This window comes from Pipistrellus hanaki, assembly GCF_964339955.1.
Source record: "Pipistrellus hanaki genome assembly, chromosome: 3".
NCBI lineage: Eukaryota > Metazoa > Chordata > Mammalia > Chiroptera > Vespertilionidae > Pipistrellus > Pipistrellus hanaki.
Window position 1 is genome coordinate 36145509 of NC_140505.1, and position 15816 is coordinate 36161324.

Sequence of the window (15816 nt, forward strand, 5' to 3'; positions counted from 1 at the left end):
TCCTACAATGCAACATAACATGATTTTCGCCGTAAGTTGGAACCCACCTACGTCACTCACATGGAGCACAGACATAGCAGTAATGAAGTGAAACAGTAAAAAAAATTTAAAAGAAAGATAACAATTCCTGACCTTTACTTGTGATAAATTAATAATAAAAATCATAAAACACATATGTCAAAATGACAGCACTTTTTAAAAATATAAATAAAAGGGAGATGGCGACATAACCCGAGGACTGCCTGTATGTATATATTTATATATATTTATATATATTTATATAAATACTTAGTTATCCAATAATATCACGATGAACTGATAGGTTTTCCCCCTCTCCCCCATGAATGGATTCTGTTACAGTGCTGTCCTTATTTAATTGGTGCTCAAATCTGATGCCTCAGGTTTGGCCAGTGGGACCGCCTCAGGCAGGCTCCAGCATCGCCGTGGCATGGCCTCAGTTACGGAGCGCTCCCTTTATTCTTCCCATCAGCTGGTCCAGGTCATCTGGCACTGCCTTACCCTGCATCTGGGACCCATCTTTCTCTAAAGAGGCTGGCTCCCATTTGTGAGCAAAAGTATTTAGAAACCAGATCTGGGCATTGAGTGTGCTCAGTGTTCCTGGGATGCCACTGCTTCCGATTTCTTTCAATTGACAGAGCTAAGATACATGCACATACACACATGCTTATTAAATCATACGTTTATGCTGGTAACTCTAATTCCAACCCAACCCCCCCAGGGTTCTTCCTTTTCTTCCCCTTGTACTGTAGTTTTATTTTCCTTCTTCAACAGTAAGATCAAGCTATTTCCTTATTTGATCAAATATACAATACATACAACATAATTTCAGAATTCTATACATGTACCACTACTGAATAAATAAACCCACCAAGAGTTTAAGATTTCTTTGCAGTTCTTTTTTTCTTTTCTATTTATTATTATTATTTTAAAAAATCCTCACCCAAGGCTATTTTTTCCATTGATTTTTTTTTTTTTTTTTTTAGAGTGTGTGTGTGTGTGAGGCATGGGGGGAAGGGGAGAAGGGAGAGGGAAAGAGGGAGAGAGAGAGAGTGAGAGAGAGAGAGAGAGAAGCATCAATGCGAGAGAGACACATCGATTGATTGCCTCCCTCACATACCCTGACCAGGGCTGAGGACTAAATCTCTAACCAAGCCATGTGCCCTTGACAAGGAATTGAACCTGTGACTCTTTGGTCCATGTGCTGATGCTCCAACCACTGAGCCACACCAAACATGGCAGTTCTATTTTTCTTCAGACAGAAGGCATATTATGTTCAAACGTTACTGTAATTAATTCCCCCTCCCCTATGATTATGTTATTCATTTAAAATACAGTTGGATCATTCTTTTCTGTTTCTTTTTAGTTTTACTGTTGTCCTAATCCATTTGCTTTTTGAATAGGTAATACATTCACCTGACTAAATCAAAACCATACAAAAGGGGTACTCAGAAAAGCACCACTCCCTCCCCATCCATGTGCCTTCTTCTCTCCCTCTCTCCCTTTGCAGGGAACCAACTGCAATGGTTTCTTGTATATATGAGGTATGATAGATCTTAAAATAAATGATCATAATGTATTTATTTTCAAATCATGCCTTCCTCAAACTCTTAAGACCCAGAGTGGACAATAAAGCCCAAAGTATCTATCACTGTTACAGGTGGCAGGTTAACTACTATCAAAAATCTCTGAATTTATATGCTCGACTAGAGGCCCGATGTACAAAATTCGTGCACAGAGGGGGGGTCCCCTCAGTCCAGCCTGCACCCTCTCCAATCCGGGACCTCTCGGGAGATGTCTGACTGCTGGTTTAGGCCCGATCCATGGGCAATTGGACATCCCTCTCACAACCCTGGACCGCTGACTCCCAATTGCTTACCTGCTTGCCTGCCTGGTTGCCTCCAACTGCCCTACTCTGCTGGCCTGGTCACCTTTAACTGTTCCCCCCCTGCTGGCCTGGTCCCCCCCAATTGCCCATCCCTGCCAGCCTAGTTGCCCATTCACTGTGCCCCCCTGCCAGCCTAAGCACCCCCAACTCTTCCCCCCGCCCCATGCCCACCTGATTGCCTCCAACTGTTCCCCTACTGGCCTGGTTGCCCCCAACTGCCCCCTCCCCCCCGCCCAGCTGGCCTAGACGCCCCACACAGCCTGCTGTTCAGTCATTTGGTCATCCCTCACTAACCTGGTTGCCCCAAGCAGCCTACTGTTCAATCGTTTGGTCATTCCTCACTAACCCCCTTGCCAGCCTGGTTGCCCCATGCAGCCTGCTTGTTCAGTCATTTGGTCATTCCTCACTAATTCCCCTGCTAGCCTGGTCATAGGCAGCCATCTTGTGAGAGCATGAGGGTCAATTTGCATATTACCTCTTTATTATACAGGATTTCTTTCAAGTGTAGTTCACTTAAACTGCTTGAAGTTTGAAGCATTGGTTTAGAATAAGTCCCAGGTGTTACTGATTACCTGTTCCTCAGAAACCTCGAGAGGAGGGGATGCTTGTTGTTCAGACCGCCGACCTTCCTGATAGTTTATATTTCGTCGCTGACGTAAAGGAGGGAAAAGTCGATTCCAGTTGATCATTCCTCCCTAAAAAAAGATCAATACACAATGGTCAGACACAGAGGGGCAGAACTGTCATAACGCCTAGGAGAGCTTTCTCTTGCAATGTTGTCACATAAATAGACTGAGAAAAAAATGTCATACTGATCTGCTGTATGCAAGCAATCTACATCCTAAAGTATCGCACCATCCTTCAATCATTAGGGTAAAATCAATAGAATGAAGGAGTACAGACAGAAAAGAAGGTAACGAGTCCCGCCAACGTTAAATGTGCAATTTGGCTCCAGGAGGCAGAGACATTCCCAACTTCAGCCCCACTGTGTCCCCTCTGCCTCTGTCCCATCTACTGTCCCACCTTCACCAACTCTGAGGAGCTCAGGGGCTTTCTGGGTGTGATGGAAAAGAAGGCCTGGAGAGGAGGTGAATTCACTGCAGGCAACCAAAACTGGACTTCCTTCAGCAGCTCTTTAAAATGCTCTTCTTCCTTTTGGGGAGTGAACTGACGATTCTTGGGGAAAAGGGGAGAGGGGGATGTGGGAAGAGACTGAACATAAACTGTGCACCTATGGATGAGGACAATGGAGAGTGGGGAAAGGGCAGAGGGTGGGGTGGGAACCTGGTGGAGGAGAGCAATGGTGGGGGGGAGGGGGGAAGGAACATTTGTAATAATATGAACAATAAAAACTTATTTTAAAAAAATAAAATAAAATGATGGTAACTTCTCTTTAAAAAAAAATAAAAATAAAATAAAATGCTCTTCTTCCTTTTATTCAAGTAAATTCTGTGCATGCTCAGTGGAGGGAGACTGCAGGTGGAGATAGAACCAGGTTGAGGGACAGGCTAGGGAATGCGAAGGTAGCCCTCACACACAAGCACAAGAGGCTCAGATGCAGGATCAGAGCTGTCCCCCTGAGTGGCTCCATGGATAATTTAAGATGGATGGCAATGTCACGTCTTGCTTATTCTACGTTATCAATGAAAAGAAAACCACCATGTGAAGGAAAGCACTATATGATGCTTCTTTTAAAAAAAATTATTTTTAGCTAAATGGCAATATTTTAATTTGTCAAATTAAATATCTATTTCTAGATTTAGGAAAAAATACAGATCGAGACAACCTGAAATTTTACAATAAGAATATTTTGTAAAAAACTAAAAAATATTTCCCATGTATTGCTGGCTGTAAGATGAAGCAATGGAGGCCTGAGGTGCCAGAAACAAGCTGGGGGAAACAGCAGCAGCAGGCAGGCAAACTTCCAAGGACAGGGGTGTAAGAGTGAACACCTCCTGCCAACACAGAGCCTCTTGGGTTGTACCTCCTATTTGGGTCTGAAAGAGGTAGTGATTTTGAGCTCACTACCTAGTTACAGGCACAACCCTCAAATGGCAGCACCCTCAGTGAGAGAGGACAAGAAAAACTAACCAAAGGCTGACCTTCCGCAGCGAGAGAGCAGGAATCGTGGCCTGCGTGAAACTTGAGAAATGAGGAATTTAGGTTTCCAGTTGCACTACACATGTGCTCTAAAAACCCATGAACTGGTCCTGGGATAGAGATGGACATAAATAAGGAGCCAAGCAGAAGCAAATATAAAATTACTCTGGAGACACACCTTCCTAGTCTGGGACTATATGTGCTTTACAGATATAACTCAGTGGGTCAAGATTCAGAATTCAAAATCCATCACAAGCAAGAGTCATTGTGTACAATAAGTAAGAGGATTAGACCCTCAAGAACCTAACTTTGGAATAATCTTAAAACAACTATAAAATCAGAAACAACCTATGTGCCCATCCATCAGCAGATGGTTGGATACAAGATACAGATGAAGACTAAGATACAGAGGAAGACTTAAAAAGTACATTATAAATTATTTTTGAAAAAAAAATAAGAAAATTAAAAAATAAATATATTATACAAAAAATTTTCTGGAGAAATACAGAATTAAATTAAATATATTAGTGATCACTATAAATATACATGGACAAAATCACCAACGCAAAGGCTGAGATTCTCAACTTTGCAATCTCTCCTATTCTATTCCCAACCCCAACAAAAGACAAACTAAAATATAAAGACACAGACAAGCTGGTGTAAAGAGATGGAAAAAGGGATATCAGGAAGGTACTAACCAAAGCAAGCTGATGTTGCTATATTCATGCCAAATAAATAGACCTCATGGATAAAAAAGGCATTGTTAGGGATAAAAATCAGTAGAATACATTGATTTTTAAAATTTTATTTATTGTCTAAAGTTTTACATATGTCTCCTTTTCCCCTGCTCGACACCTCCTTCCCCCCACCCAGCCATTCCCACCCAGGGCAAGCCCAGTGTCTGTGTCCATTGATTATACTAACATGCCTGCATACAAGTTCTTTGGTTGCTCTCTAATTCCTCCCCCCACCTCACCTGCCACTTGTCTCTGAATCTATTTTTGTTCATCAAATTATGTTGATCATTATATCCTACATGAATGAGATCATGTGATATTTATCTTTCTCCTACAGGCTTATTTTCCTTAGCATAATGGTCTCCACAGTTCCACTCATGCTGTTGCAAATGGTAAAAGTTCCTTCTTTTTTATAGCTGTGTAGTAGATAGATCACTGTTTTTTTTAATCCACTCATTTGCTGATGGGCACTTAGGTTGTTTCCAAATCTTAGCTATTGTAAATTGTGCTGCTATGAAGATAGGGGTGCATATATCCTTTCTGATTTATGTTTCTGGTTTCTTGGGATATGTCCTAGGAGTGGGATTACTGGGTCAAATGGGAGTTCCATTTTTAATTTTTTGAGGAAACTCCATACTGTTTTCCACAGTGGCTGCACCAGTCTGCATTCCCACCAGCAGTGCACAAGAGTTCCTTTTCCTCCACATCCTCGCCAGCACTTGTCATTTGTTGATTTGTTGATGATAGCCATTCTGACAGGTGCGAGATGGCATCTCATTGTTTTTTTGATTTGCATCTCTTGGATGAATAGTGACTTTGAGCATATTTTCATATATCTCTTGGCCTTCTGTATGTCCTCTTTTGACAAGTGTCTATTTAGGTCCTTTGCCCATTTTTTTTGATTGGATTGTTTATTCCCTTTTGTTAAGTTGTATGAGTTCTCTGTAAATTTTGGAGATTAAATCCTTATCTGAAATAGCATTGGCAAATATGTTCTCCCATGAGTGGGCTTTCTTGTTGTTTTGTTGATGGTTTCTTTTGCTATGCAGAAGCTTTTTATTTTTATGTAGTCCCATTTGTTTTTTTCCTTAGTCTCCACTGCCCTAGGAGCTGTATTGGTAAAGATATTGCTACGACATATGTCTGCTATTTTGCTGCCTATAAAGTCTTATAGTTTTATGGTTTCCTGCTAAGGAAAAAAAGTAGTATTTATAACATATAAAGTACACTTAAAAATAATGATAAAAAATGATTCAAGAGAAAAATGGAAAATGTATATGAAAAGACACTTTCCTATACATTAGAAGAGGAAACCCCGAGTCAATAAACAAAAGATGTTGGACCTCACTAATAGTAGAAATGTACATTAAACAGCAGTAAGTTATTTCATATCTAAAGGACTGGCAAAAATAAAAAGTCTAACAATATCAAGTTATGGAAATGAAGAAAATTAGAACTCTACATATTGTTGATGAGACTATATACTGGCACAAAATTTTGGACAGCAATGTATCAAGATCTAGTAAAATTATGACCCAGCAATTTCATTTCTAGGTAGCTAGCTATGAGTTCCTAATGGGGCAAGTCCATAATTAGGGAAACAAACAAGTGGTTCTATTACATAAAATATTATTATATGAACAGCAAGAATCTAGATGCACATGGGTAAATATAAAAAATACAATGTTGAATAAAGTTGTATAAGAATATGTATATAAAATAACATTTATATAAACTTTAAAATACTTAGAACAATAGTTTATTTTTTAAACTACCTAATGGATATACATTAGTAATGATTTGCCCTTCTACAGGGGATACTTGACATTTTTTGTTTTCTTGTGTGTGTGTGTGGGTGGGGGACCGGGTGGTGATGCTGCTGGTATCTGCTCAGCATCCCATAAAACACATGATAGATCCCAAAACAAAGAATGGCCTGGGCCAAAATGTCCACAGTGTCTAGGCTGAGAAACCCTGACACATACGCACGTGGTAAGATACAAAGGTGTGTAGGCATTAAACAAGACACACATGTTACAGGACAGTGAGAAGGGGAAGGAACCTTTGAATCTGTAACATTTCATTTCTTCAAAGGGAGTGAGAGTGAAAGAATAGGCAAAACAAAACCCCAACTTCTCTACTCCTGTGATAGTAAAAAACTGCTGAAAAGGCAGAAAGTCACAGAAGCTCTAGGATGTTTTGACACTAACCTGCTCTTTAGGGTTAAATGTGAGCTTCTACAAACAGGAAACATTTCCTTTACTTTGTCTTCTTCAAAAGCAATAACCACATATTTAAAAGAGGAAAAAGGAAATAGCTTGCATTTTGAACAACCGTTTTATGAAATATCTATTAGTTGGTAAAAAAGATATTCAAATGAAAGAAATCTTTGTGAGAAAATAAACGGCTGGTTTTCCAACAGGGCAGGAAGCATTTGTAACACTTTATCAAGTAGAAGTTATTGGAACTCCATCATTAAAGGCTTTGGCAGCCGTGGGAGGATCAGGCAATGTCTACACTGAGAAGTGTCTGCACCACGAAGCTGGGACAGAAGAGCTCTCTAGTGGCTTTCTGGGGGCTCACAGATCCCACAGGAGGGTAGGAGCAAGGTGCACCGTCTAGTCTTGATCACATGGGGCTCCTATCTCCTGGGGAGAAGGCAATACACGCAGAAATAGAACAGTCTGCACATGGTAAGATGGTATATAATGAAGAAAGAAGCTGTGAGGCATCAGGTAAAGAGCTAGAAAGGCTCAGAGTGGGCATTGACCAATTGTAGCCAAAGCACACGGGTAAAACCGCAAAAGATGGGCACTGAGCTGAATTTTAGAGGATGAGGATGATTTCAACAATGGAGAGGAGAACCAGGCATTTTTCTTAAACTGTTAAGACAGGGTACTAAGAATGGGTCACTTTAAAGGTCAAAGCAATGTTAAAGAGTAATGACAGAGGGACACAATGGTAGAGGAGACAGAATGAAAACAGTCTCTATAGAGCCAGAAGACCTAGGTTCAAATCCCAGCTCTGCCACTTACTGTGTGTCCTTAGGCCTCAGTGCTTTAAAAATTTCTCTTGAGCCTTGGTTTTCTCATTTGTAGGATGGTGAAAATAACTACACTCACCTCATAAGGATATTATGGTAAGTAAATAAATAAAATAAAAAAAAGTAAAGCATTTACAACTGAGCTTGAAAACTTCTAAAAGCTTTTTCTATATTAACTATTATTATCATTTAATATTTGCCTAATGCCTTATAGTGTCATTTCTTGTCTTCCCAACTGGACTCCAGGATCCTGGAGGGCTGCAATGGGCATAAAATTTGTACACACTGCCCAGGGGGTCGGCACAGCTCTAAGCTCAGTGTGGCCTGGGCGATTCCCCAGCCAAGGAGCTGTCTGTCCAAGAGTGAGATGGAGAACAATCACAGAGTATGCACATGGATGTGAGGGTTTAGAGCAATTAACACCTCCCCCCTCACCCCCCCACAATGCATCCTTCCCCTATTTCTAAAAAGTTAGTCAATGGAAAAGAATTCACCTCTGATTTTCAGCCTCTGGCTATCTGAAAGCCTTTATCAGGATGTTAGGTTTTGAACATAAGGGTAAGGCACGTAGGCAGGCCACATCCACAGCACTTTCTGTCTGTGGTTGCCTGCGGACCAGGCTGGGGAGATTCTGGGGGAGGGTGTGGGTTCATTACAAATGGAGTGAGACTACTGTTTAGTAGTACCTGCTTTGGCACAGAGGAAGCGAGGTGACAACTAAACAAGGAATTACGAACCCTGCTATAGATCATGGTTTTGCAATGTCCTTCACGTCATGGCACAAGCAGAAAGATACACTTGTATGACACACAGGACAACCTAAACTACATGCTATCAGCCTGGCAGCTTCGGGCTCTTCCCAGCTGCCCCAGGGGCCGCAAGGATCAGTATCTAAGCTCAACTGTCACCATGGGACAGTAGATGGGAAATTCTCTCCAGACCCTAAGAAAACACCTATCCCTACAATGTGAGCAGTTTACAATGGGGATGACACACTGCAGAGTTCAAGGGCAGAAAAAACAGATTGTTTCAGTTGCACCAGGTAAGGTAAAAGTGGCAGAATTATAATTTACCTGGTGGTTCCTTAAGCAATGAAGCTACAATAGAATGAGAATTAAGACATCTCCCTGCCTCTGGAAGCTCATGGTCTGGCATTCTAACAGTTTTCTTCCAGGTTACCAGTAACACCCTTTTCTTGATGCAGTGGAGCCCCCTCAGCTCTCTGCCTGACTTCTGGGGGCATTGGGCCCCACTGACCACTCCCTCCTTGACACTGTGTCTGCATTTCTGTGGTGACACATACCTTCTTGTCTTTCAAGCCCTCTGGTCATGCCTTCTCAGTGCCCCTCAGCGCTTCCTTCTCCTACTCGTCTTTACATACTGCTGCTCGTAAGGTTCTATTTAGGATTGTTCCTCTTCTGTGTCCACCCTCTGTCCCTGGGTGCTCCTGTATTCCCAGGGCTTTAGTTTCCATGCATATGCTATAGAAGCCTAAACCCTCTCTTCAATCCAGGTGCTGCATTGCAGAGCCGCATACACACTATCTCCTGGACACTTCTTCGTTTTCTAGAGACATCTAAAATAGAACATGTCCCAGACAAAACTCATCTTCATCCCATCTCTCTCCCTGTGTTTCCCATCTTAGGGAATGACATGAACACCCATCCACTGCCTAAGCCCTATCGTCAGGCTCTGTTAATTAGAACACCATCCATTTCTCTCTACCCTCACTCTCACCAGCAAGGGTAGGGGTGGCTTCAGAGTGAATTTCCTAAGATATTCTGTCACTCCTCTACTTAAAAACCCTTCAATGGTTCCCCATTTCCTTTTAATTGTCTTAAGATATTTAGTAATTTATTAATAGCGGTCACCAACTCATTACTTGCTAATGGTACATTCTAAAACAGAAAAGAGTTATGAGAAGGATGTTATTATTTTCTACTTTTGACTATCTCTTTAATGTCCGCCTTAATAAAAGATAGTTGGATTCTCATGTCTGCTTCTGCATTAGTTTCTGTTAGATGTTATTTTGGCTTGTGAAGTACAGGAAAAAAAAAAAATCTAGCCACCCACAAATATTAAGTTAGGGGGGAAAAAGTGGAGTATAGTAAGAGCAGTTTCAGATAATTGCAGATATATATATATATATATATATATATATATATATATATATATATATTTTTTTTTTTTAAATATACTTTTATTGATTTTTAGGGAGAAGAAGGGACAGGAAGAGAGAGATAGAAACATGGATCAGCTGCCTTCTGAATGCCCCCTACAGGGGAACAAGCTCACAACCTGGGCACATGACCTGATGGAAGAACTGAACTGGGAAACTCTTGGTTCAAGGGTTGACAATCAACCACTGAGCCACACCAGCTGGGCTGCAGTTATTCTTTGATACTACACAAGTCCCCATTTCGGATATAATTGGAATTTCATACTATATCCTGAAGCCTCCTGTTCACCACTCTCATGGTCTCTCTCACCACTCCCCCTCACAGTCCAGACCCTGCCTGGCAGCCTTCTCTAACTCCGAGTCTGGGGCTTCATGCTCCTCTTCTGTGCTGTCATGTCTCACTGTACATCTCTAGGAGAGAACTTGGTACATAGACTTCAATTATGTGTTGGCTGGTTGGGATATCACAGCAGGCTAGAAGCTCCCCAAGGGCCAACACTAACTATCTTGCCCTTATCTGTAGACTCAGCTTCACGTGCCACCTGGCATATGTAAGTACTTAAGAAATATGCAACAAACAACTCAATAATGGACAAATGCACAGTAAAGCATAATGCCGAGTTAACTTCTATGAAATTTTCTTCAGCCAGGATCTCATACTTGTAAGATGGGGACCTAGGTGGTAGATTAATAATGAATGCTGGAATGGCAGGGATGGAGGGGTGAAAGCAAGGAGACTCAGGGGACAAAGCACATGGTTTATATATTCTTTAAGGAAACGAGACACCTCGTTGGAGTGGCATTGATTAATAAAATTATATAGGTCCCCATTTCGGATATAATTGGAATTTCATACTATATCCTGAAGCCTCCTGTTCTCAAACACAGGAACCAGTGCTGGGAGACCATGGTGGTGCCTGAGAAACGACAAATGGCAACTCGTCCTAAAGAGGGTATTTGTGATCCACTGTACTGCTTCCCAGCACTCTTGGGAAGCTCAGCTTGCAGTGTGAAAATAAATATGCTTAGTGTCACTCATTTGTCCTCTGCAGGCAGTGCGCTACACTGGGGCCAGGTGAAGAGGGCTGTGACAGGCAGAGAAGTGACTAATTTCCCACGGCCCGGAAAGAGCTTAGCTGAGTTGACAGAACAAAGTTACATTAAAAAACTAAACATGCACTTGCTTTCACATCACATATACTAAAAAACTGGAATGATTCAGAGAAGATTAGCAAAAACTAAAAAAAAAGCACCGAGGATGCTGCATGTGCATAAGGACTAAGAGGTATCTTATTAGACTTAGAACTAATAATAAGCACTACTAATAGAAGGAAGAAATACCAGTGGAGGTGGCTGTCATCACCAAAAACTTCATGGCAAAACTGGAAAAAGAAAAAAAAGAACAAAACAAACAAACCCCACTATCACTGCCACACATACAAACAATAACTATTCATTTACCATTTAGATAAAAGAAGGAAGGTGCAATTATGAGGCTCAGAATAAATCCTAGTACATATTTGGAAAACAATTCATTGGTAATGCCTTATGAAAATATCAGCAGAGAAGTGCAAATTAAAACACAATGAGTTATCACCTCAGATAACAGTCAGAATGGCTATCATCAATAAGTCAACAAATTACAAGTGGTGAGGATGTGGAGAAAAGAGAACTTTCATACACTGTTTGTGGGAATGCAGACAGATGCAGCCACTATGGAAAGCAGTATGGAGTTCCCTCAAAAAATTAAAAATGGAACTGCTTTATGACTCAGCAATAGAATTTCTGGGACTATATCTGAAGAAAGAATATATGTACCTCCCACCCCCCAGTATTCATTGCAGTGTTATTTACAATAACCACAGTTTGAAAGCAGCCCGTGTCCATCAGCAGATGAGATAAAAAAGTATGGTACACACAATGGAATACTACTTAGCTGTAAAAAAAGAAGGAAATCTTACCCTTTGCAACAGCATGTAGAGTATTATACTGAGTGATATAAGCCAGTTAGAGAAATACAAATACCATATGATTTCACTTACATGTGGAATCGAATGAACAAAATTAACAAACAAAATAGAAACAGACTCATAGACAGAGAAAGCATACTGACAGCTGTCAGAGGGGACAGGGATTGCGGGGCTAGGTGAAAAAGGTGAAGGGATTAAGCAAAAAAAAAAACAAAAAACCCAATAAACCTCATAGACAGACAACAGTATAGTGATTCTGAGAGGGAAAGGGGGATGGGGAGATAGAAAAGGATAAAGGGGGAATAAATGATGATGGAAGGAGACTTGTCTTGGATTGGTGAAAGCACAATACAATATACAGATGATGTACGGCAGACTTGTACACCTGAAACCTATATAATTTTATTAATCAATGCCACTCCAATAAGTAAGTTCAGTAAAAAAGAAAAAATATGAAGACTAGAAGCACAGAGAGGCCTGAATCCCATCATGTCTTGTGAAGGGTCACACACCCTTATATTCATACAGTATTATAAAAACAGTATATTATATCTTTTTGGGGGGCTGCTCAGCAGCTAGCAGTCTTAGCTGGACTTAAAACAAAAAACTCAGGCTAGATTTACAGATGTTTCACTTTTTCTTTGTGGTTTACCCTGGAGACCAGTTTTGGAGGCTTGGGAACTGTATACCATACCACTTTTCTCAGTAGAACAGAAAGCAGTTTCCACAGTAGTGAGATCAGGAGGTGAAACACATCATTTTGCTGTTTTTAGAGCCGTTGGCATGGGAGGTAAAAGTTTCCGTTGGCACTACTGCTCTCTGCCCCACCTCTTCTTCCTTTTTCTTGCTCTGGTGGCTAGAATTCTGAAGGTCATGGCTTTGCCTGTCCATTCCCTTCTTGAGTTGGAAGGTCCACGTCTAATAAGGATGGCAGTGAGGAGAAGTTCGAGGAGGCTATGAAATAGCCTAGGATGCAGTCAGCTGCGTGGCTACTGCTGCCCTCCACAAAGAACTCTTCACCTATGTGGGAGCCAAGGGATGTGTGTCCCGAGTGGCATGTGTCTGAGTGATATCTTCTCTCAAGCGGCCTGTGGCTCCTACCACAGATGATCTTACTTCTCCTGAGATATGGTACAATTCTAACAACAGGCTAAATTAGTTTCCACTTCAGCTGCAAACTCAAGAGACATTTTCCCTTTGTTTCAAACAAAGCACATGGCGAATCCCTACTGGGGCCGTCGCAGTGGGGTAGGGGAAAACCCTGTAAAAAAAAACAACAGGATTCAAGTTTGGCCTCACTCTTCACGCTGGTGACGGGCTCTGGGTAAACTGTTCCAGCTCCTTGTGTTTGGTGGGTGAGAACCAAGTATACTGAGATCGCCATGCTGAGCCGTGGAGTGAACACTCACACCTGCTGTTTAGGAAAGGCTGGTGGACGAACCACTCTTTGAATGTTGGCCCTTTCATCCAGAAAGTCAGGATTTAAGACATCTTCACCTTTTTTTGGGGGGAGGGGGGGGTTGGCTTTTATTTTGGTAGAGAGTGGGACCACTAAATCTTTTTGTGAGGAGGAGGTGAGGGGTGGAATGAGGGAGACAGTAGGCTTCCTACATGCCCAGCCTGAGGTTGGGGACATCTGACATAGGAAGATGAGACTTATCTCTTGCTTTAGGCCTTTTTACTCTCTGAATTGACAGTAAACGTTGAATACAAGTTATGGTAAGGACAGCATATGATAAGAATTTCAATATGGTTTCCTTGATATACGAATAAAAAAGCATCTTTCAGTATGGGGATTATTGATTTCTGAATTATATCTTTTGTTTCTCCCCTCCTTTATCTGACAATTTTTTTGGTAATTTATTTTTCCTTCTTAACTTTATTTTTTACTTCCTCACTTGAGGATTTAAAAAAAAAAATTATTTTAGAGAGGAAGGAAATGGGGGAGGGGAAAGAGAGAGAAACATTGACTGGTCGCTTCCCACATGTATGCCGATCAGGGATTGAACCCACAACCTCGATATGTGCCCTGACCAGGAATTGAACCTGGGACCTCTCAGTGTATCAGATGGTGCTTCAAACAATTGAGGCACACAGACCAGGGCAGTTTCCTCCTTGACTTCAGCTCTGCACAAAAATTATTAAGTAAAGTAAAAATTAAAATTAGTTCTGGTACTTGTTTCCAGTATATGTTCTGACTAAAGAGGTAAAATTTGTTATTAAAAATGAGATTGGCGATTACTCAAGGTTTCCGCTCTCTTTTTACATCTCCTTCCCCACAGAGGTCATCCATTTTCACGTCTCAGTGATCACCTCTCATTCCCCTACTTGTGCTTCAATAAGCTGGTGCCGGGTGGACTGCGATTTTCCTGTCAATATTAGGTCAGCATTGCCCGAAAGCCTGCAGACTCTTTTGGTCTCAACATACCATTCACTGTCACTTAAAATGTATAATTTTTAAAAATCTCAGTACCGATAATCTGTGCTCTAATCTAGGGCAATTCTGAAGAGCCACTGATTCTTCCTGTGAAGGGTGTCTGTCACTGTCTGTCCTTGTCCCACTTTGAGATTAAGCTGACAGCCTCTCGGATGACATCACTACTACTATTATTGCCCCAATTCAGTCTGCACACCACTGCAGGTGAGTCTTCATTATGAGCCCTTCCAAAAAGCCGGCCTCAGCTGAAAATCGTTCTGCATCACATCTACTCTATAGTGTTTTGAAGGTCCTCCCAAACCAGCCCCATCATAAATTGTTTCTGACCTCTCCCCTTCCTGCTCCTCCCACTCACCATGTCCCTCATGTATTGTGGACAGTGTCTGCTCAAACTGTGCCTGGCACCCAAAATACCCTCTCCTATTTCTTCTGACCATCCGCCCCTTGCCAGTTTGAACAGGGACCAGCTCATGTTCTGTATCTGTAACTGGTTTCTTTCTGGACAATCCAAATCCTATTGCTCTCCCTCCCCACCCGAGCTCAGTCAAACTATAAAACGAGAAGATGGACTAGCTGATCCTTAAATAACAATGATCTGCCTCTTCCTAATCAATATATTAAAGAATCACTTGAAGCCAAGCAGCTCTCTCTCAAAAACAGATCTTTACTGTTCCAGCAGGAACCTTGCGGTCACCACCAGAGCTGCTGTGGGAGGATTCGTAGGCAGACACTGGACTGGACTACCTCTATTATATACTCTCTGTATTACTCATTGGTGTTACCTGCATCGACTAAGGACTTCTAAGGAGCCTGGAGCACCCTGAGCAACCACTCTACTAGAACTGCAGTGGTGGGCAGTTAATAAATTTGGAAGGCCGATAGGAGAAGTGAGATGCTGTGCAGTGGCCTCTCAGCTCAAAGCCACAGACTGCGCCTGTACCTGCTACTCCCTGCCCTGGAATCCAGTTTCAACATGGGCACAACACACCACTCACTGTCACTTAAAATGTTTAATTTTTAAAAATCTCAGTACCGATAATCTGTGCTCTTCTCTAGGACAGGAGATCATGGCTCACTACTTCAGAAATTCCTAGGCTCCTGCTGCTTTATTCACAAACCATGTCTGTAACCCACAGCCTCAGGCTGCAGTGTCTGCTTCTGGGGTTGTTCCCTGAAAACCATGGATTCTCAAGATGATCAGAAGAATTTTCCTCCTGAGAAACTCAGGGGTACCCCAAGTGCTCTATCATGCATTAGAATTGTTTTCAAAACCCATAGGGATGGTTCTTTTGGGGTCAGAAAACTTGTAAAATAATTATGAGGACGATTTTTTTTTTTTATATACTCTGGTTTAACATTATATCTGCTTCAGGTACATTTCTAAATTCATTCATAGTTTTAAAAAGTGATAAGGGAAAAAATTATAAAAGGCATCGGGATTGCT

At 41.5% G+C, this 15816-nt stretch overlaps 1 protein-coding gene across 2 annotated transcripts in view; it reads right to left on the bottom strand.

The window, feature by feature from the left end:
- The window catches only part of UBAC2 (UBA domain containing 2), a 161900-nt gene that overhangs the window by 13357 nt on the left and 132727 nt on the right, over positions 1 to 15816 (bottom strand). For both annotated transcript variants that reach the window (XM_084880289.1, XM_084880288.1), the window contains one exon: positions 2479 to 2601. In XM_084880289.1, coding sequence (XP_084736415.1) covers positions 2479 to 2601 — 123 coding nt within the window. The remainder of the gene's footprint in view (positions 1 to 2478; positions 2602 to 15816) is intronic.